The sequence below is a fragment of the Zingiber officinale genome, chromosome 10A, assembly GCF_018446385.1.
Source record: "Zingiber officinale cultivar Zhangliang chromosome 10A, Zo_v1.1, whole genome shotgun sequence".
NCBI classification, from domain to species: domain Eukaryota; kingdom Viridiplantae; phylum Streptophyta; class Magnoliopsida; order Zingiberales; family Zingiberaceae; genus Zingiber; species Zingiber officinale.
Genome location: NC_056004.1, coordinates 42440278 through 42463699, shown reverse-complemented (window position 1 = coordinate 42463699; position 23422 = coordinate 42440278). Strand labels below are relative to the sequence as shown.

At 35.7% G+C, this 23422-nt stretch overlaps 1 protein-coding gene across 2 annotated transcripts; it reads right to left on the bottom strand.

Moving 5' to 3' along the window:
* Positions 1-1195: 1195 nt before the first annotated feature.
* On the bottom strand, positions 1196-7895 carry LOC122028080 (auxin response factor 17-like). 2 transcript variants are annotated; one of them, XM_042587100.1, is made up of 14 exons: positions 6597-7895; positions 5600-5712; positions 5396-5494; positions 5249-5305; positions 5003-5158; positions 4834-4918; positions 4387-4477; positions 4144-4308; positions 3946-4068; positions 3709-3784; positions 3398-3545; positions 2054-3258; positions 1714-1904; positions 1196-1627 (listed from the first exon to the last, which is right to left on the bottom strand). In XM_042587100.1, exons 1-14 carry the CDS (start codon positions 6637-6639, stop codon positions 1405-1407), a joined length of 2775 nt encoding a protein of 924 aa, XP_042443034.1. In that variant the 5' UTR covers positions 6640-7895; the 3' UTR covers positions 1196-1404. The 2 variants fall into 2 exon arrangements, with proteins under 2 accessions (XP_042443034.1, XP_042443035.1); XM_042587101.1 differs by having other exon boundaries at positions 5600-5709.
* Between the last annotated feature and the right edge of the window lie 15527 nt (positions 7896-23422).

Below are 23422 nucleotides of genomic sequence, written 5' to 3'. Positions count from 1 at the left end.
GCATACAATATCTTTAGATTATGATGTCGCAATTCAGTGTTTGTGCCATGCACACAGAGGTTAAAATAATGTTTCTTCCATGCAGAAAATGCCATCACAGGGAGAATGGTTGCTGCCTGAGGCCCTGAGCCCACACAATAATAGATTCTCCGGGGAAATAATGGGATAGGGAGGAAACAGTTTCATAACCGAGTAAAACAAATAAAAATAATGTCCAAAAGAGTTGGAGAAAGCACTGTGTAAGTTGGTGGAAGCGGAATGGAGGCACCGGACAACTGCAGGTAGGATTTTTATAAGATCAAACAAGTATGGCTACAGAAATCAATCATGTGGTTTGCAAACCCCCGGATAAACCCTTCTAACGAGTGATTATTATTACTGTCACCTCGGATGAAAATAGTTGATACCTTTCAAACAAAGTAGTCAAAGGGCACATGACTAGCTGTGAGGCCGCTGGGGCCAAATGCAGATAGGAAAGGGATGGGAAAATGACCATATAGTGATGGAAGAAGAAAATAACAAGGAGTTAATGGAGGCCACATGCTTCCCACTTTTAAGTCCCAATGCCATTGTCATCTCAACCTCAACCTCAACCTCAACCTCAACCAAACACTAATCAGTCCAGCAGCAGGGTAGATGACAGAGATGTGTGGGAAAAAAAATAACGCAGGGGTAAAGATAGATGGGCTGGTGGGAGAGAAATACGAGTTTCTGACCTGAAAATGGAAGTGGCTCTTTCCCACTACCCATGAGTGCAATGCAAGCATGGGGTGGATCTCTGACTTTTCTGGGTGTGGTCCTCACTGGAATGTGATTGTCTCCAGCTGTGGCAGAAGTTGACACCATGTCTGCTCGAAGGACTTAATCCCATACTTGAATGAATCTAACTTCCAAGTCTGAATAGGGAAAAGATCAGACATTCTACAGTAGGAAGAAACAAAAAAAACAGATGCGAACATGGTGGTTACCTGGATTCCGGAATTATAGGAGATCAAGAATTGGTGTGTGCCATACTCGAACACCAGGAATAGAATAACAATATGTTGACCTGCATAGTTTGTTGAATCTTAATTAAGGGTTAAGTTGCTCCACGGACGTAACCAAGTTGTTGATACTCAGATGGCAGCATTGCTTCATTAATTAAGAGTTAGCCTGCACTAGCCAACAAGTCCTAGGAGACGTGTATGACAAGAAATAAAATAATGAGATAGCCTACATTGACTTAAACGAGTCTGAAGAAAGTAGAGTTTTGGCATGTGTATCAAGGTTCTGAGCACATACCATTTGGTACAGTCATTATACATACACAAATCAAGTAGACGACAGTCAATTACATTCTCCAAAGTGCAACAAAAATAGTGACCAGAGAGGCATCCAAAAGATGGGGGACAGGGGATTGCCTCTTCAGTATTTGAAGGCCCCCACTGTTGTGATCCTGGCGCCGATGTTTCTTGCATCCTGCCGACTGAAATAGCCATCACAGTTGTTGCTTTGATGCCTAGTCATGGGAGCTGAATTCACCAGATCTACACGAGCTGGATTCACCAGATCTACGCCTTGTTTGCCCATGTGTTGCACTTCTTCAGGTGAAAGGATCTTTATGCATGACACATTGTTAACAAATTCCCTGGGAGAACAACAATTCAAAAGAATATGAACATAACAAAGGGTGCTGGAAATAGAATTATCTTATACAATGTTGGCTTAACTTACTGCCAAGGATCATCACCAACAAGAAGAATATCATTCTCCTTGTCAAAATATACAAGCTGCCAGCCTGATCTCGAAGGGTCCTCCAATTGACCACCTAAGCCAAACAGATGCCCAAGCTCACTTCGCAACTCATGGTAGCTGCTAAACCTGGTAATATCCAACGACCTCCCAAATGACCCTGATTTTGAAACCTGTGATCATTCACATGATAGCGAAGACCGGTTAAACCCAAGTAGCACATTTATGCAAAAAGCCATAATTAGAAGTTCCAACTTTTCACTCTAAAATATATTCCAAGAGAAATACAAGATAAAATTCAAAATGCAGAAGATAGATCCACCTTAACAAATGTTCCACTCTGAGTATTTGTTTGATCCATGTTATCAGTAGTCCTCAAAAATCCAGATTGATCTAGGACATTTGAAGTGCCCATTGCTTGATTGAAAGCGAAATCATTTCCAGAGGAACTCAATAAATTGCATGCAGAGTAAGACATGCTCATTGAATCAGTCTCATTCTCACCATTGCTGAGGCTTGAAATGCCATTAGGTTCCAATAGCGACGAGTTGACACTGACACCAAGCAAGTGCGGGTTTTGGTTGTCCATGTTACCAACTTCATTCATTGAGCACTCTCTCCCTGGAAATGGTGGTAATGTTACACACTGTAAGGATGCAGTAGGTTGCATTGCACCTAATTGTTCTGTCTGTGAGAGCACACTTTGAGCTCCTAAAGGGAGTATAGATTCAACTGCAACTCTCTTTGATGACCATGGACTGGAATTAACTACTTGAGCATACCTTGGCAAACTAAGCTGCGATGTTTCTTCTCTTGTAAATTGGTGTAGAATATTATGCAAGGGAGAAGCAGCAGGTGCAGAAACAGAGTTACAATTAGAAACAGGGAAATCCTTCAGCTTGGAAGATGGGGAAACCATGGGCAGTGTGGTTGATGGTGATTGAGAACTAGAGCTATGCTTAGGAACATTTTCTGCTAAATTAGGAAGGTGGTGATAGCCAGACAAAACCTTTGATTGCTGAATTTGTTGACTATGTGTTGCCTGCAATTGCAGATTCTGATTATGCTGTTGCTGTGGAACTTGTTGCTGCTCTTGTTGCTCAGCAAATGAATTGCCCTGTTGAAAAGGATGCTGAAGAAGCTGAGATTGAGTCTGAGTTTGCAGTTGACTTCCTTGAATGCTTTGAAGATATGATTGCTGAGTTTGAGGTTGCAGATGCTGTAGGATCTGACTTGGTTGTAATAGGGAATTGGGTCTGCTAGTTGTATTCTGAGGTTGCTGGAATTGAATCATGGCTGGAGATACCTGCTTTGTATGATCCAAGGTCTGCATGTCTTGAAGGGCACCAGTAGCCAAGGCCTGGTAGATCTCAGGTTGTAGACCAAGAAATGAAGTATCAAATCTAGGTTGAATCCAAGGTGAAACACCAATACCCTGGAAATTCAGTGACTGAAATGTAGGGCTTCCAACATCTCCTCTAAGCCACATCAGAGGTGAATTTATATTGATATCATCATCTCTTCCTCCTATACAAATTGTTATGTACATAAATAATAGTAATATGACTAGTGATGTACTTTAAACACACAGATTAGGGGTTTGCTAGCAGTTAGTGATCTTGGTGATGAGTTTTCTAGTAGCTCAAGTTGCGTGGATAAAGCATACCAGGGAAGAAGGGTAGTCCAGTGGGCCATGGACGCTTAAACCGAAGAGGAAATGAAGATGGATACATAGGAAACGTTGTTAGAGGTTCAATCTCCCAAAGTGATACTCTAGGCTGCTTTTCTCCAGCTGTGGATTCATCCCAACCAACCTACAGCAGTAAATAACAAGCTTACGAAAATTATGACCATTTGAAAATGTTTGCATTGCCACTACACTTTTGCAAGGGTAACAAAGTAGTTGCATGTACTCTCAAAAGTAGCATTTATGAGTTCATACTCAAATCACAAAGCAAATTATTTGCAAAGGCCCACCTTAACAGACCGCCAATGTGAGTTTGGCCATCGGACTGGGTCAAGATCATTGATACCTGTAATTGTGCCCATGTATCTGAAGATTCCATATAAGATCATTATATGAATCATGTGCAAAGCCAAAAGATGCAAAAAAAAGTTAAGAACGGGTACATAAACATAAGAGAATCAAAGACTAAAAAAATGTACTAAATAAATAGGCAAGACAGAAGTATTGAGGAACAAAGAGGTACTGACCGTCGAACACTGGACTCTTCAGTTTCAAACAGCATCCGGAAACGCATACCCACAGAAACACGGGTGTGATAGGCTGCTTTAACATACTTAGCTAATGGAATAACAAATTCCGAAGGGCTTGCCCTGAAAGCGCATATTATTTGCCATTTTAAATAAATAAAAATAAAAAATATGATTTTCAGAATGAACATGATTTACCTTGGGTTATAGAATATGGTGAATCGGCTATTTGTAGCAGCAGCATGAGCAGCTGCAGCAAGAAGGCCAATGTGCATGCTATCACTAGATAGTACAGATGAAGGCATAATTGTCTGAGGTCGATTAGCACGCCGAATGCCCAAAAGCAACTGATTGTTATCGTTCCTAAGTGAGAACAAACTCATTAGTTGGAGCAGGTGATAGATATGCACAAAACTTTTAGCAAGAGAAAGTTGACCATACCAGATAAAAAGAACAGAATCTCCAGCAACAAGTCTTTTTGCACTCACAAATACACTCCATCCTGTGGTAAGAAGATGTCTCTTTGGCTGACCTGCATATGAATATTGTTAAATTTGGACGTGATATCACAAAACTTACCAGCTGATGGGAAAAATTTAGCATAACCATCAAACACAAACAATGAAACAACAAGAACAAAAAAACTGAAAGATAGCTAAGATAAATTATGGTCTCCAACTATAAGGAGACAACACACCATTCATTGTTGCTCAGATAATGAAAAACAAAACAAATTTTGCAGGCATTGATTCATGTCAGTCGGGGTAAAAATCAGAATAATTATGAATACTATCAGCAATCTCAATCTGGCCAGTCATGTTTTAGAAAGGATGGCAAGACGTTCACAAACTCTTCAAGGATTTGTGAGTTGACTGAACACAGACTCACCGCGAAAAATGTGACGAAATTTCCATTCATTTCCATGAAGATCCCTAGCAACCAATTCTTGAGCAGGAGGTTGCAGTGAAAAATCCTTCAAATTTTACATGCAAATTGGAGAGTGTCAGAACAGTTCAGAAAACTCTGAACCAATCAGCATGGCACTTGAAATACCTACCAGTGGAGGAAATACTTTCTCTGCTGCTCGACGAGGTACAGAAAATCCACCATGTGTACTGGTGTCACTTGCAGTCAATGTCTTGCAGAAATAATTGGTCGGTTGTTTGTTGGGGGCACCCAATTCTGTAGGGAGATATGGATCTTTTTGCTCTTGCTGCATATTAGAATAAAAGAGGAGACTACAAATCAGAAAATATTATGCTCACACAAATGAAGGAGAAACCATGATGATAAAGTTCATTACCGAGCTCAATGGTTGTAGTGTCATCTGAGCATAAACTTCATCAGTTTCCACATCTGCCTATAGAAAATGAGAATACACAGCTCTTATAGTTAAAAAAGCAATGCATTATATAAATACCAAATACGAAACATATACTACAAAACTTACATGCATAGTAACATTATGCAACTGACAGATCAACTGAGGAGGTAAGTTAGGATAGTTGGGGATATGAGAATCAATTTCCTTGTTGGTTGATGCAGCTACCTGAGGACAAAGCTGAAATGATTAAACTACGTGCATAGAATGTGACATGATTGTTGCACTTTGATCATTTGTTTAAAACAATTCTAACTGATTAAACCCACCAACCTGTTCACTGTGGCCTTGTGGGAAGTATACCACTCGACTTCCCACAGCTGGTAATGATACTAGAGGTCCAGCACATGCATGCCATAACTCTGAATTCAGACATCTTGATCCTTCTACAATTGAAAATTCAAAAACAGTAAGAATCAGAAATGAAACATATTGGTAGACTATAAGAGAATAATGATCTTCAAAATATGGAGATGCTTTTTCAAAAAGTTGATGGACATGATTTCTTATATACTGACAATGCAAATATAGGAGTTGATTAGATAATAAGTACAAGATGATTTCTCTTCTACACCATATAGTCACAGCACAGAGCAATTTTATTTCTAAGATACTGCTGTTGTGCCTATACGTATAAAGTGAACTGGACTGCAGATGTCTAAACTATAACTTGAGGAAGGTATTCTGAATTTTAAGCACTTTGCCATCAAAAAGTAGGCACAAAGTAAACCAAAAACAATTTGATATAGAAAAAAAAATATTTCTTTTTCAGTTTCAACTTTTAACCAGCATGTTATGTTAAACCATTACACTTCTGTCATCAGAAGTTGCAAGATAAATGCACATGAATTTTCTTCCAGTATTGGAGCATAATTCAGCAAAAAGGGTAACAAAAGCATAGGAGAAAGAAACATTTTAGGAAAAGGACAATCAAAAGAATAAGAAAATAAACAAGTAGAACCAAGAATAAAATGCCAGATAGGTTATAACTTTTCATGAGTTAACAATTGAGAAAGGCATTTACAACTCTCACAACCATTAATTCATTTATCTTTCCGAACTTGAAAGAAAGGAAATTTGACAAGAAAGGAGTTCATTTTTCAAGGTATAAGTCACAGGTTAAAGAAACCAGTTCAAGAAAAAAAATACAAACAATGAAAAGCAACATAAACTAGTCCATGTCTTGGTTTTAGATCCACAAGATATAATATATTAGTGATGGCGATGCAACAAACTCCAATTTCACATAAAGAAACTGGTAAAGAGCTACCTTCTAGTGGTTGATCAACAAGATTTGAAGATGATAACCTCATCTCTTGTAGTTGAGAAGCAACTCAATGCAACAAGAACTACAAAACTGCTATCAAAGTTGATCTTTTTGCATCACAAAACTGAAATTTGTGAGACAATCACTTTCGGCAACAAAACTATTTTCCAAATTGCCACAGAATGGTTGCAACGGACCTGGTTCTACTAGAAGAAATCCACTATCCTTCTCTCTCTTAGAACAAATTATGTACTCTTTAATTTGCAGAACCAAAGTAAGAAGCAAGGCCGAATTGACTCTCATGCTCCATTTAGGTGCAGGCCTTGAGATTTAAGCCAATATCGTTACCAGTAGCTGATTCCTCAACAGGAAAGCTGCACTGCTAATTTCTTATGCCGCAAAGCTTCAATATACTGGCTCGGCTCAAACCTTTATCAGGAAATTCTATAGTCAAAACCAAGGAATCCGATCTTAAAGAAGAGTCAAACGCGCATACTCAAGCGGCTCAAGTTCCTGTAGTTTATCCATTTCATACCAAACCATATGCTCTACCTTCACCTCAACCACCACAAATTTCCTTCACCTGATTAACAGCTCAAGGCTGACAATTTTCAAAAGGGGAAGTAAAAACAAACAGAGAACCAAATAAACAATATCAGTTACCTCAACCAAAGCAACCAAGCTGAAATCCAATAACAATATACATTTTTTTTCCCTACGAAACCTCCAAAACCTCACTTGATCCAAGCTTCAAAGAAGAAGCAGCTCCACAAACTCCCCCACACAAAAGCTGAAATCATCCAGAAGCCACTATACCCAACGCATTTAAGAAGGCAAAGCCAACAGTGACTAAATAAACACTGAATCTCCCAAAGGGACTCCTTTTCGCACACCCGCAGAGCCGCAACACCAAAAAGGAGCCGCCTTTCGACTAAACTCGTGCACCGCTGACCATATCTCGGCCACAGCCAGCTCGGCCACCACGAACTCGAGCAAAGAGCTCGGGAAACCCTAGCCTAAGGTCTTCTACCGCAAGAGCTCAGCCTGGAGCTGCAGCAACTCAAGATCTCCACGGCGAAGCATTATGACATGGCTTCGTGCAGAGCCGTCTCGATGGTAAGCAAGGGTGGGTATTGCTTCGACTGAAGGCTCGGAAATGAGCTTGATGAGGTGCTGCTTGTCGGTCTCGGAGAGGGAGAAAGGGAGAAGGATACACTCGTCTCTCTCTTGCTTGCTTGATGACTCGCTATCTCTCCTTGTCGCTATAAAAGAGTATTACGACGGCAATCAACTGGTAGAAACCATCACTATTTATCTTAGCCTTTTTTTCTCTTTCTTGCTTTCTCAAATTTCTGTGGTCACTAATTTGCGGATTTGGATTTGATTGGCAGTAGTGAGTGGAATGAAGTCATCCTCCTTTGGGCAAGATAAACATGCTCAATAAATTTGTTGGGAGGAAAACCGGAAAACAAGGAGGGTCGGAGAAGAAAAAACACCATCGCTCTTTAACTCATTGTGATCGTGATAACAAAATTTTCAGTTTGCTCCTCCCGCGAATTTGCTTTCTTAGAACATCCATATAATTTCAAAATTATTAAAATAGTCTCCCAATCATTCATTCACAGTGATTTTCAGTCCAACGAAACAATAATGTGGCAAATAATAAAATTACCATTCCCCTCCCTCTTGGTGGTCACATGTAATGCACGTGTGTTTATCATATCATTGTCTTGTTTGATTACATAGAGAGAATGTTAATGTGTGAGAGTAAAACAACGACGTTAAAGTGGCATTTACTTTAGATTTTTAAACTAGATAAAATTTTAAAAAGAAGGTAGAGCCTATCAGTGGACTCTGCTCCCTTTCAGCTTAGAAGATCCGGATATTGTTGACTCCAGACCCAATAATTCATTAGAAGTTGGGAGCATAAAGGGTTTGTACCACTTCTTTTTCGACTTCTTTCATTTTCATCTCTTTTTTTTTCAACTTAGTGTTGATTTGATCGTATGAGGGATCGCCATTTTTACACTTGTTGATGCATGTTGATATGTAGACTTTAGAGTAGCTCAGGTAATCGAAGGTAAGGATTCGATCACTGTGGAATCATGCGGATAAAGGAAATCCGCACCCATATCAAATAGAACATGGTGGTAAAAAGATGAATATGTTTGTCCTTAGCGTGAACATCAATTCATCCCAGGAGCAACACGAAGGAGATAAATCATGCTCGACTATTATCCTTTGGAATAGTGACTAACACATAAGGAAGACATTTACCTCGGCTTTGCAGAAATTTGAACTTCAGACCTCATGATGACAGTACCTCATGCGCTAGTCATTAGACCCACTAGAACATGAATTATGAGGTGGTAACTCTGAATAATAGTAATTTAGTAAACATTTAGACAAATAGTTAAGAAAACAATCTAGGTTATCCTATGGAGGTCATTTTTACGATTTCTATAAAAACATACGTCATATTTGTGGCAAAAAGGTGAATACGCTCGCCCCCAGCGCCCCCGTCAACCCGTCCCAAGGTCAACACGGAGGAGGTAAATCACGGACGCCTACTAGCTTTTAAAATAGTGACTAGCACATAAGAGAGGTATTTACCTCGACTTTGTCGAGATTCGAATCTCAGATCTCATTGTGACAACATCTCATGCACTAGCCACTAGACTCATCCGAGGGGACAAAACACACGTCATTTTTGATATCATAGATGATACTAACATCCCTCTCGGAGCACGATATAACGGTAAAGTATTTCAGTGATAAATAAGAATATCACGGTTTAAATCCCGTTTGAACATCTAAAGCTAAATACATGACATGAGTACTTCCTGAATTTATCTTGTGACCGAAAAAATAATTTTTATGAAATCGATCTATCATCTCTAAAATTAATCGATTCGAAAAATTTAAAGACATCAATCACTAAAAAATAAAAAAATAAGACATAGACGGAACTAAAACAGTTAGTTGATAATCATGGACTCTTTAATCATTGAACTTGTAACATGCCTATTAGGCTATTAATGGCAATAAATGGAAGATTAAAAAAGAAAATAAAAAGCAAATGATCTCATTATTGAGCTAATTTTTCCAAATGTAACCGACAGTGAAGGGTATTTTGTAAAGAAACTAACTCAAAAAGGGTATTTTTGGTAATATCGAAAGCTCAGGGGATTTTAATCTAGTGTAAAATAAAATAAATAAACTCGGAGGCAAAACAAAATTCTCTCTCATATTTAAGGAAGGCTAACTAATCAAAATTTACATCAGATAATATCTTTTTCTCATAAAAATAATTTCTTGTTTTAGCCGAGGCGGTTTTAGTTTGGTAATAATAATTTTTAAAATCTTGGTAAATTAACACATCCCTTATCTTAAATAAATATTCAATATCATGCGAAAATTTTAAAAACCATTCGAAAAATTTTAAAGTGAATCCATGGGAAAGAAAACTATATTTAAGGTGAAACTAGACTCTTAAATCAAGGAGTGGTTGTCTCATGGTCATAATGATCAATGAGTTCAAATCTTACTTTCAAAATCTTTTATGCCCCGAATAATGGTATGGCCGCGAGGCCTTTTAAATGATTAATTATCTAAGAAATGTTTTAGCTACGACATAGACTGGCGGAGACAGGGGGGCGCGAGGGGGTGCGGAAGCATCCCCTTGCTTCTGACAAAAAACATAAAAATTAAATATATAATCATGATTAAAAATAAAAGGAATAATTATAATTTCTTAAATTTCTTAGATTTTTTCAAAAAATGTCAAAAAAAAAACACCAATTCCTTTTCTTTCTCATTGCCGAATCGTTTCCAAGCAATTTCATTTTGTTTCTTTCTCGTTCCCCTATCTTTTTTTTTCTCTAATAAGTTAACCCTTTCTTCTTCAAACTAAAAACCCTAATCGCACTAAGAGATCTTATTATTTCCCCCTCTCTAGTCTCCTCAAATCATTGTACTCATCTTTGTCGCCTCTTCACTTCGTCGACGTCTCACGCCAGTGACGCCGCCTTTGAGCACCCCTCCAAATATTTGTCTGGATTCGCCACTGACGACATACTATAAGGACTTTTCTCCAGTGAGTTGACAACTCTAAGAACAGTATCTATTTGGATAGATCTTCATGAATACTTTCTAATTTACTTGATAATCGATAAAAAAAACTTCTATTGAACCGAATCAATTATCTCTAAGATTAATCGGTTTAAAAAATTAGATATTTAGATGAAAAAAATCGATAGAATTTTATATAAACAAATGTGACAAATGAATAAAATAAAAATAAATATATTAAAGAGAAAAATACTTTTTTTATGAATAAATACACAGAAGGAGAACGGAGGAGACTTAATTAGTAATGATAAAATATAATATAAATGAATATATAATAGAGGATTAAATCTAATGATATAAAAGATTCGTATAGTCTATCTCACTTAGTTGGATAATAAATTTATTATTACATTTAAATTAGGTCAACTTTCAAATATAAATTTCTTGCAATTTAATCTTAGATGTTAGAACATGTACGAGCTAGAGGAAGATGAATAACTGTGATTACTTCTCGTAGTCGTTTTATGCTCATCGTTGAATGCGCAACAGAAACTTTGTTTCAAACTCGACTCCACATACACAACACTTTGGTTTACTTGGTATTCACCTTCTTGAGGTGACTAATCTAAGGGACCTCACCAGTTATCACATCCACTATGAAAACTCTCCTTATCAGAAACTTTCCAGAAGCGGAGAAACCTCTTACAAGCTTGTTCTTACAAAAATACAATAAGAAACAAGAAAGTAAATACAAATATAATGAACACCTTGCTTGTTTCACTACAAAAAAACTGTAAATTAGGGACAAATTTAGGGACGAATTTTCTCAAAATTTTCGTCGCAAAATTTTTTGCGACGAATTTTGTGACGAAAATATATTCGTCGCAAATTAGTCGTTGCCACATTTTGCAACGAAAATAAAATATTCGTCCCAAATTTTGCAACGAACTAAAATTTTCGTCACAAATTTTGTTGCAAATCTACACTGCATAGTGTCTTCAAATTTGGGACGAAATTAGATTTTCGTCCCAAATTAGGGACAAATTCTGGTTTGTTCCAAATTTGGGACGAATTTCAGTTCGTCCCAAAATTCAAGCTCCCGTTTCATTCAATTTCGGGACGAAATTATTCGTCCCGAATTATCCCTAAAATATAGTAAATCAGAATAAATTAGATTTTGGAACGAACCTAAATTTCGTCCCAAATTAGGGACGAACTTTAGATTCGTCCCAAATTAGGGACAAAATCGGATTCGTCCCAAATGTGGAACGAACTCAAATTCGTCCCAAAATTTGTCCCAAAATACAATATCCAGCAACCAAACATTTTTCATTTCTTCATTCTATTTTACATATCAAATACATTCAAATATCTATACACATCCAAACAAACATTCAAACAACTTCATATCCAAACTTCACATTCAAACAACTTCACATTCACACAACTTCACATCCAAACTAACATTCAAATATATCAATTCAACAAACATCATATTTACACATGAAAACAAGAACTAGTTTGGTTCAACAACTCATAATCCAAATAACAAATACATCTAAGCATAAAATAAAATACTAATCGTCATGCTCCGAGAGCTTCATGCACCTTCTTCCATGCTTCGTTCTCCTTTTCCTACATCAAATTACAAATGAATAACTAACATTTATAACAATATATATATAGATCTAAAACATACATCAATGATATCATATTGAAATAAGACATCTAAAACTTATGCAACTAACAAGTAAAATATTGTCTTGTTTTAAAAAAAATTAAGAAAATTAACGATTCTATAATAAAGAAAATTAACTACAACATAAATGAAAATTAGAAATACAATTGGTAATACAATTTCGACCTGTACCTACATGTGCATATCTAGTGCTTCATCCTATCATATGTGCTCACATCTACATATATATACTTTCACATATTTTAATTTCTAACTGGGTTTGGATACCAAGCTAGTTGATCACTTTAATCCAACTTATTGTATGTTTCACTGATCTAGTTTATGTTTAATCCATGCAAACATAAACATTTACAATTAATGCTTAGGACATAAACAAGTCATACTTTGTTCATGCTAGAATCTTCCTGGAGCTAATGAGTTATTTCTTATCTATTAACTAAGGCAATCTAGATTCACTATATGCCTAATAAAAGCTAGTACAATTTTCACAACATAGCTCAAATGAAAGAAGGGGAATGATCATTATGAGGAGTTTATTGATTATTTTCCATTTTGAAGATGTTTATTATACAAACTTGCACTTCATTTATTTTGGATCTCCCTCCCTCACGTACATCTCTTTTACTATCAACTCAAAGAGTAAAGCATTGTTCACATGGAAAATAGGAAATTCTAATGAGTAATGGATTCTAATTAATATAATTAATAAAATTAAACTAAAGTTATTATAAATTTGTATAATAAATGTTAATCCTACTGATAATTAGTAAGTAGCTATATAGTGTTTGAATTTATCACATAAATGGTAGATTTGAATTTTGATTTTAGATTATAATTTAAAAAAAAAATTAAAAATAGATTGGAGTCTCTCAATGAAAACACAAGACGGCATAAGAAAAACAAGGAAATCTTTACTTTTATCTTTGCTCGTCTCATTCTTTAAATATCCTTGTGATTCCTAATGGCTACAAGGAAATCTTGATCATTCTCTTAAAGATAATAGAGGGGTAAACAAATTAACCAAAGTGGGAAATAAGTTTACTTACATTATGACATTACCTTTTCTTTCATCTCTTCAAGGCAAGCTTCAACTTTGCACAAAACCCAATAAATATTAGAAGATCACTTCAACATAAACAGTGGAGTTTCATAGCTAGAAGAAGTAAGAAAATAAAATAAGATTAACCAAATAAATCTAGAGATATGGTCTTAATACATAGTTATCATAATAGATCAAAGACTTAGATAGCAAAAAAATCCTTATGTAATCAAAAATACATGTATCAAATGTTTATGACATAATAAAATTATTGACACGTATATAACTAAATTGCATAGATTAGTAATAGACAGATAAAAAATATAAAACATGGCATAAAATGCAAAGTAGCAAGGTAAAGTAAAAATTTAAAAGAAACTATAACAATAAGTGTAAAAAAAAATCTAATATAAAACTTACAATAATTTAACTAAGATTCACCACCATCGCCATCATCATGATCACCATCGTCACCGTCACCGGGAGGATTCTCACTTGGAGCAGAAATTAACTTGAAATGTCGTAAAATCAATTCTTGATTTTGGCGCATTTGTCTCATTTCTTCATCCCTTTCATTTAAAATATCCTTCAACTGTGAAACCTCTTCAGTCAAGTGGGTCATCTGCTGGGTCTGTGAGGAGGAGGAAGAAATACGGCCAACTCTATGGATTCTGCTCAAAGAACCCATTCCAAATATCTTTCCTCCTTTTTTTGATCCTCCACTCGCTTGTAGCCATAAATTTAAATCAGTACCAACAGATGGCTCAGACCCCTCCATATCTGCACTAGTAGAACCAGAACATCTTTGTGCTACCTCTAGTTCATCATATTTCTCCTGTATTGTAATAAAAAATAAATTATAATTATAATAACATTAAGTTATTATAGTGGGTACATTAATAATAGAATCTAAGGTATAAATTTAGATCAAAAATTTATTCAAACCTTGATTGCTCTAGCTCTGTCCCCGCTCCAAGTCTTATCTTTTTTCTGAAAGGTGCGGGTGAAAGTTTCTATAAATGTAGGCTCCTTTCCTAGTTCTTTGGACTAAAAAAGATGATTAAAGAAAATCAAATAATGTCAAATAGAGTAAGAAAATAATAGGAGTGTTAAGAAATTACCAATCTGCGTCTATGCTCATCAATATTGATAGATCCTCCCGCATATGTAGCAGACATGTCTCCAGAATTAAAAGATTGATTAGTTTTATTCTGGTGACTTCTTGTTTTAAACTCCTCACTTTCCCAATAATTGGTAATCTTTATCCAGTTTTCCTCAGTAATGAATGGTGGTTTTTTCCCCTTTGACTTCGCATGATTGAGTACATGACGAATGTGATCGCCACATTTTTTCATGAAAATCCTTCTTATTTCCATGTCATCATTCATGTCCCAAGTGAATGATCGCTGTAATAGAAAAAAATAATTATTTATATGTTTACTTTCATTTAAGATATAAAATAAATGAAATACCTTAAATTCACTCCACCATAACTCTCTAGTCGGTGCTGGAGTGCTAGTATAACTCATCGAGTCCCCTCTCCAATGGTTATTCACGATTCTATTAATCTCGTGAATAACATGGATAGAATTATCGAACCTATTATAATTTATAAAAAAAGCATGTTAAAGAATTATGGAAGTTGATAAAATAAAATATTTTAATTTTACTTACGAATCTCCACAAGGGGCTATAGACTCTCGAGTGTCTGGCCTCTCTGCAATCGAATGTCGAGAAGGAATGGAAGAGGTTGCTGGGGACTCGATCGGTGAAGGTACAGCAGAAGGGGAAGGGGAAGGCGATGGTGCACAGGAAGGTATTGTTGAAGGTGTATGCGACGGTCCTGCAGTGTCAGCTTGATTAGGTGGGGGTGTAGATACAGTGTCTGTAGGTGGTGTATGGTGAGCGCCCCGTCTACGACCACCTCGTCGAAAGAGATTCTGAATATTCAAACAAATAACAAATTTAATACAAATTTGTTTCATAATAAATAATATGAAACCAAAGAACTTACCATATTTGCTAAGAAAAAAGTGAATCCACGAACTCCCGAGAAGACGATAAGATGTAACTTGTAATTATCTATAAAAAATACAGAGTATTAACAAATAAGATATATAACTTTAAAAATGAAACAGTTTTGTATATATTTGAGACAAATAAACTAATTGAGCTATGAGTTATGGGAATTACAAATTGAAAATAAATTTATTCTTAATAAAGCAGTATAATATATGAAAATAAAATATAAAAACTTACTCATTATAAAAACTCAAAGTCTTCATCATCATCCTCCTCCTCCTCCTCCTCCTCCTCCGCATCTTCCTCCTCCTCCTCCTCCTCCTCCTCCTCCTCCTCCTCCTCCTCATCATCATCATCAATTTCAGTTGTATCCACATTTATCACTATTCCGGTAGGATCTTGTAACGTTGGAATAATATATTCTTCTATATGAAATGTATTAGTAACTTCCTCTTGTTGATAAGCAATGTCCTCCCAATGTTCCTCAATTTTTTTCCGTGCCTTCGTTTTACACACAGCCCACCAATCAATTTTGTCACGTTTCAAACTAGGATATGAAGCATAGAATACTTGAATTGCTTGTTGTGCCAACACAAATGGTTCATATTTTTTATAAAATCTTTTATGATTTACTTCAACCAAATTATATTGTGGATGCACCTTCATCCCTCTGATAGGGTCAAACCAGTGACACTTGAATAGAATAACTCGCATTTCTGGGCCAGTGTATGCTACCTCTATAATTTCATCCAATAAGCCATAGAAATCATTTCTTGCATCTCCATCATTTGATGACTTAACACAAACTCCACTATTCATCGTACTCTTTCCCATTCCATATTCTTGAATATGAAAATTATATCCATTTATGAAATACATTGGCCATGTGCGTACCATTGCTTTCGGACCCCATGCTAGATGGATAAGCAATTCTTGCTCAATCTGAGTTTGATTATCATGAACCTAAATTCAAATTTGACAATTATTACAAACATTCATATTAAATTCAAATTTAAATTGACTACTTACAAATGATTTGAACCATGATGCAAATTCTTCTTCGCATAAGCGATCAAACTCTTGTGGTGATAAGCCAGAATATAAATTTTCAAAAATCCTACGATAAAAAAGTTAAATTATAACACTAAAAGTTGCGACATAAGAAAAAAAAATTACAAATATATACTAACTCATAATGTGACGATACTTCTGGACAATTCAGTAAAATATATGTATGAGCTGCCCGCCATTCTTGACCAGTTAAGTATCTCTCCTTACATGTTCCACTTGGTCGACCAAGATAGTTAAAAATTGAGAATGAGTTTATATTGGGATCAATTGGACCTTCATCATTTCTTCCGGGTCTCTGTCGTTTGCTTTGAACATGAGGCTCAAAATAATATGAAGCAAAAGTTGTTACCTCCTCCACAATATATGCATTAACAATAGATGCTTCAACATGTGCCTTATTTTTTATTTTTTTCTTCAAATGATATAAGAATCTGATTGCAATAAAACAAATTATATTAGATTAATTTTATAATAAAATGAGTATATTTTGATACATTCAATTTGTCGGAATATAGCAGATGAAAATTTTACCTTTCAAATGGATACATCCATCGAAAATGGACAGGTCCTCCAACTCTAGCCTCATATGGCAAGTGAACCAAAAGATGTTCCATGGAATCAAAAAATGAGGGTGGAAATATCCTTTCCAAATTACATAAAATAATTGGAATGTCTCTCTCTAACGTCTCCATGTGTGAGTGTCTCAAAACAGTTGAGCAAATATCGTGTAGAAAAATACTTAACTCTGTAATTGTACCCCATACAAAATTTGGTAATACTTCTTTAAAAGCAATAGGAATAAGCCTTTGCATAAATATATGACAGTCATGACTTTTCATACCAATCAATTTGTATTCTGTCATATCAACACATCTTCCAAGATTAGAAACAAAACCGTCTGGAAATTTTAAAAATTTCAGCCATTCACAAACAACACGTCTTTGATCTTTATTCAATGTATAAACTGCTTTTGGCTTTGGTCCCCTACTATTTTCATCGACATCAAGAGTGGGTCTTTTACAAATCAATCGCATATCTTTTCTAGCATTGAGATTGTCTTTGGTTTTCCCATTGATATCCATCACTGTATTTATCAGATTATCAAAAACATTCTTCTCAATATGCATTACATCAAGATTATGATGTATTAAATGACTATACCAATATGGCAAATCCCAAAAAATACTCCGTTTTGTCCATTTATGTGTACTTCCATAATCATATGTTGTACCATGTGGGTCTTCAATAACAGATGAAAAGTGTAGCACTCTGTACCAAATATCTTGACCTGTCAATCTTATTGGAGGAGGTGTTCTTTCAATTCTATTCCTAGTAAATTCATCTTTATTCCTTCTGAACTTATGATTTAGTGGTAAAAATTGTCTATGACAATCAAAATAACTCGGCTTCTTCCCATGTTTCAATCTAATTGATTTTGATCTCTCCATACATATTGGGCATCCTAAGATCCCAGCAGTACTCCAACCTGATAGCATACCATAAAGTTATTTATGGTCCAAAGAAGAGCAGCTTTCATTATAAACATCTGATTAGTATGCACATCGTATGTAGGAGAACCTTCATCCCATAATTGTTTCAATTCTGCAATCAAAGGTTGCAAATAAACATCTATTAACTTCTTCGGATTTTGCGGCCCAGGTACAACCAATGTTAAAAACATATAAGGTGTTTTCATGCACATCCCAGGAGGAAGATTATACGGAGTTAAAATAACTGGCCAACATGAATAATTTTTCCCTGATTTGCCAAATGGAGCAAATCCATCTGCACAAAGACCTAATCTAATATTTCGAGTCTCCTTTGCAAATTCCGGATATGTTCTATCAAAATTTTTCCACGCCTCTGCATCTGATGGATGACACATTAGTCCATCTTTTGTTTGATGATTTGCATGCCACGTCATATGTTCAGCAGTTGTCTTTGATGCATAAAGTCTTTGTAACCTAGGAGTTAAAGGCAAATAAAACAATTGACTGTATGATTTACGTCGTTGTTGACTTCTTCTGATGATCTTGTACCTATCTTGATTACAGAATTTACAAACATCTGCATCTGCATCATCTCCCCAATATAACATACAACCATCTCTGCATACATCAATTCTTTCCACTGGAAGACCTAATTCTTTAATAAGTTTTTTCATATTGTAAAAATCATTAGGCAATATATTATCACGCGGCAATGCCTCTTCAAAAGTTTGAACAAACCTATTAAAACAATATTCTGACACATTACACTCAGCCTTGACATTCAACAGTTTTGCAGTGAGAGATAATTTGGTGTGAGTGTTACAACCAGCCCATAATGGTTCATCAGCAGCACTCAACACTTCTTGAAATTTAGTATATGTTTCATTAACACCTGGTACTTCTGCCTCCTCCAAAGGTGATGTATAAGTAGTAAACATTTGTTCAACTGGTGGAGGATAACTAGAACTTGTACCATGCATGTCAGGATTGAAATTATGACCTGCTGCATCAAGAACCATCCTCTGATATGGATTTAATTGATCATAATAACTCTGCTCACCACTAATTGAGACTTGTATGTTTCGTGCATAATCATCATCAGATATGAACGGTTCACCATGAGATGTCCAATTATAGTACTTCGGAGTAAATCCAAATCTACAAAGATGTTCTTCAACTTTATCGCAGAGTAAAAATTTTCCATTGTGACACTTTTTACAAGGACATCTTATCTTATTGCCATCCATATAATCAACTTGACTAGATGCAAAATTCAAAAAATGTCGCAAGCCCGTGATAAATTCATCCGTTAAACCGCGACGATTAGGCAAGTTCTTGTTATACATCCAACTTCTTTCATTCTGCATTTTGTCTATTTCAAATAAACAATATTACTAATGATAATAAACTAATGATGAATATGTACTTAGTGTACATACAAATGAAATAATATATAACAAAGAAAACAATAACATCAAATATTATAATAAACACATTAATTTCATCCTTACACTAATGCTATAATGATTAAATTAAAATAACATATATAGATACATATACCTCACAACGAAGAACAAAGATGAGCGTCTATCCAAGCCACGTCAAATACAAATTAACCTGCATAAACAATAATATATTAGAGTACACAAGTAACTATATTATTTGACATCCACAAATAACATTAATTACTACACTATGGGGCTGCAAGCAGCAGCCCTAGAGGCCAATAGTGGCTGCTAGGGCGCCAGCGCCGAGCAAGGCCCTCGGCGTCCGGATCCGGCGGTTCCCAGTGGCTGCCAGCGCCGAGCAAGGCCCTCGGCGCCCGGATCCGGCGGTTCCCAGTGGCTGCCAGCGCCGAGCAAGGCCCGGATCCGGCGGCTTGCGGCTGCCGTGCATGGGTAGCCTCGACAACGAGGAACCCTAGCTGGCGATCGTAGTCAGCCGCACGATAAGGCGAGGCCGCAGCTGTCGAGCGAGGGGAAAGAAGTGAGAATACACGCCGGAGATGAGGACCCGAAGCTTACCTGCCGGAGAGCGTGGAATCGTGGCCGGAGAGGAACGTCCACTGTCGCCGCGCGTGAAAAGAAGGAAGAAGAGGCTGCTCGCGTGAAAGAGGGAAGAAAAAGTTAGCTCGTGACAAGAAGGAAGAGGAATAATCGGATCTGTAATTAGGGCAAATTTGGGGACGAATTTTATTTCGTCCCCTGGTTCGTCCCTATTCTGGGACGAACTCCAAAGTTCGTCCCAGATCTCTAATTTTATTAAATTACAAAAGTAAACAATAAAAATACGGATGCATGACCTAGACACCTCAGAATGATACGAAACCAGTTCCTATGCGTTCGTATCGATCTCCTGATCGTAATGAAGGCCCCAAACATTTTTTCCACTCTATATTTTGGGGTTCATAAATTTTTTTATCAAAAATTTAAATAATCAATTTCAAAAATTAAAAAACCCGAAAATATTAGCTAAAAAAATAATATCGTGTCATCATTATGATCATAAGATCGATACGAGCGCATAGAAATTTGTTCCGCGCCAATCCGAGTTCTATAGGTCAAGTTTTCATTTTTTGAAAGATTTTTTTCCTAATTTTCAAATATTCACAGTTTGGGACGAACTCCAAAGTTCGTCCCAGATCTGGGACGAATTTTGGAGTTCGTCCCAGATCTCTATTTTCTTAAAAATTCAAAATAAATTATTTCGAAAATAAAAAACTAACCTAGAGATCTCGGAATGACATGGAACAAATTTTCATGTGCTCCTATTGATCTCATGAACGCATTAGTGGCCTCAAACATTTTTCAAAATCTTAACAAATATAGATCAGAAATTTTCTAATATCAAAATGACTTTACCTTATTCAAAACAACTCTTATTTTTACCAAGTCATAGGTTCTATCAAATTTATATTTTTAATTTAATCTTCACTAACTATATTGGGTTTTCGAGTTCACCAATGTGGTCATGAGATCGATACGAGCGCATAGAAATTTGTTCCGCGCCATTCGGAGCTCTATAGGTCAAGTTTTTATTTTTTAAAAGATTTTTTTTACAATTTTCATATATTCACAGTTTGGGACGAACTCCAAAGTTCGTCCCAGATCTGGGACGAATTTTGGAGTTCGTCCCAGATCTCATATTTTATTAAAATACAAAAGTAAACAATAAAAATACGGATGCATGACCTAGACACCTCAGAATGACACAAAACCAGTTCCTATGCGTTCGTATCGATCTCCTGATCATAATGAAGGCCCCAAACATTTTTTCCACTTTATATTTTGGGGTTCATAAATTTTTGTATCAAAAATTTAAATAATCATTTTAATAAATTAAAAAACCCGAAAATATTAGCTAAAAAAATAATATCGTGTCATCATTATGATCATAAGATCGATACGAGCGCATAGAAATTTGTTCCACGCCAATCCGAGTTCTATAGGTCAAGTTTTCATTTTTTGAAAGATTTTCTTCCTAATTTTCAAATATTCACAGTTTGGGACGAACTCCAAAGTTCGTCCCAGATCTGGGACGAATTCTGAAGTTCGTCCCAGATCTCTAATTTTATTAAATTACAAAAGTAAACAATAAAAATACGGATGCATGACCTAGACACCTCAGAATGACACGAAACCAGTTCCTATACGTTCGTATCGATCTCCTGATCGTAATGAAGGTCCCAAACATTTTTTCCACTCTATATTTTGGGGTTCATAATTTTTTTATCAAAAATTTAAATAATCATTTTCAAAAATTAAAAAACCCGAAAATATTAGCTAAAAAAATAATATCGTGTCATCATTATGATCATATGATCGATACGAGCGCATAGAAATTTGTTCCGCGCCAATCCGAGTTCTATAAGTCAAGTTTTCATTTTTTGAAAGATTTTTTTCCTAATTTTTAAATATTCACAGTTTGGGACGAACTCCAAAGTTCGTCCCAGATCTGGGACGAATTTTGGAGTTCGTCCCAGATCTCTAATTTTATTAAAATACAAAAGTAAACAATAAAAATACGGATGCATGACCTAGACACCTCAGAATGACACGAAACCAGTTCCTATGCGTTCCTATCGATCTCCTGATCATAATGAAGGCCCCAAAAATTTTTTCCACTCTATATTTTGGGGTTCATAAATTTTTTTATCAAAAATTTAAATAATCAATTTCAAAAATTAAAAAACCCGAAAATATTAGCTAAAAAATTAATATCGTGTCATCATTATGATCATAAGATCGATACGAGCGCATAGAAATTTGTTCCGCGCCAATCCGAGTTCTATAGGTCAAGTTTTTATTTTTTAAAAGATTTTTTGCCTAATTTTCAAATATTCACAGTTTGGGACGAACTCCAAAGTTCGTCCCAGATCTGGGACGAATTCTGGACTTCGTCCCAAATCTCTAATTTTATTAAATTACAAAAGTAAACAATAAAAATACGGATGCATGACCTAGACACCTCAGAATGACACGAAACCAGTTCCTATACGTTCGTATCGATCTCCTGATCGTAATGAAGGTCCCAAACATTTTTTCCACTCTATATTTTGGGGTTCATAATTTTTTTATCAAAAATTTAAATAATCATTTTCAAAAATTAAAAAACCCGAAAATATTAGCTAAAAAAATAATATCGTGTCATCATTATGATCATATGATCGATACGAGCGCATAGAAATTTGTTCCGCGCCAATCCGAGTTCTATAAGTCAAGTTTTCATTTTTTGAAAGATTTTTTTCCTAATTTTTAAATATTCACAGTTTGGGACGAACTCCAAAGTTCGTCCCAGATCTGGGAAGAATTTTGGAGTTCGTCCCAGATCTCTAATTTTATTAAAATACAAAAGTAAACAATAAAAATACGGATGCATGACCTAGACACCTCAGAATGACACGAAACCAGTTCCTATGCATTCCTATCGATCTCCTGATCATAATGAAGGCCCCAAAAATTTTTTCCACTCTATATTTTGGGGTTCATAAATTTTTTTATCAAAAATTTAAATAATCAATTTCAAAAATTAAAAAACCCGAAAATATTAGCTAAAAAATTAATATCGTGTCATCATTATGATCATAAGATCGATACGAGCGCATAGAAATTTGTTCCGCGCCAATCCGAGTTCTATAGGTCAAGTTTTTATTTTTTAAAAGATTTTTTTTTGAATTTTCAAATATTCACAGTTTGGGACGAACTCCAAAGTTCGTCCCAGATCTGGGACGAATTCTGGACTTCGTCCCAAATCTCTAATTTTATTAAATTACAAAAGTAAACAATAAAAATACGGATGCATGACCTAGACACCTCAGAATGACACGAAACCAGTTCTTATGCGTTCGTATCGATCTCCTGATCGTAATGAAGGCCCCAAACATTTTTTCCACTCTATATTTTGGGGTTCATAAATTTTTTTATCAAAAATTTAAATA

Coding starts and splice junctions, on each gene's coding strand:
- LOC122028080 (XM_042587100.1), bottom strand. CDS start 6,639: ATGAGGTTATCATCTTCAAATCTTGTTGATCAACCACTAGAAG. Junction 4,069..4,143: donor ACCATATTCTATAACCCAAG/GTAAATCATGTT, acceptor ATGCGCTTTCAG/GGCAAGCCCTTCGGAATTTG. Junction 3,259..3,397: donor TGGACTACCCTTCTTCCCTG/GTATGCTTTATC, acceptor CAATTTGTATAG/GAGGAAGAGATGATGATATC.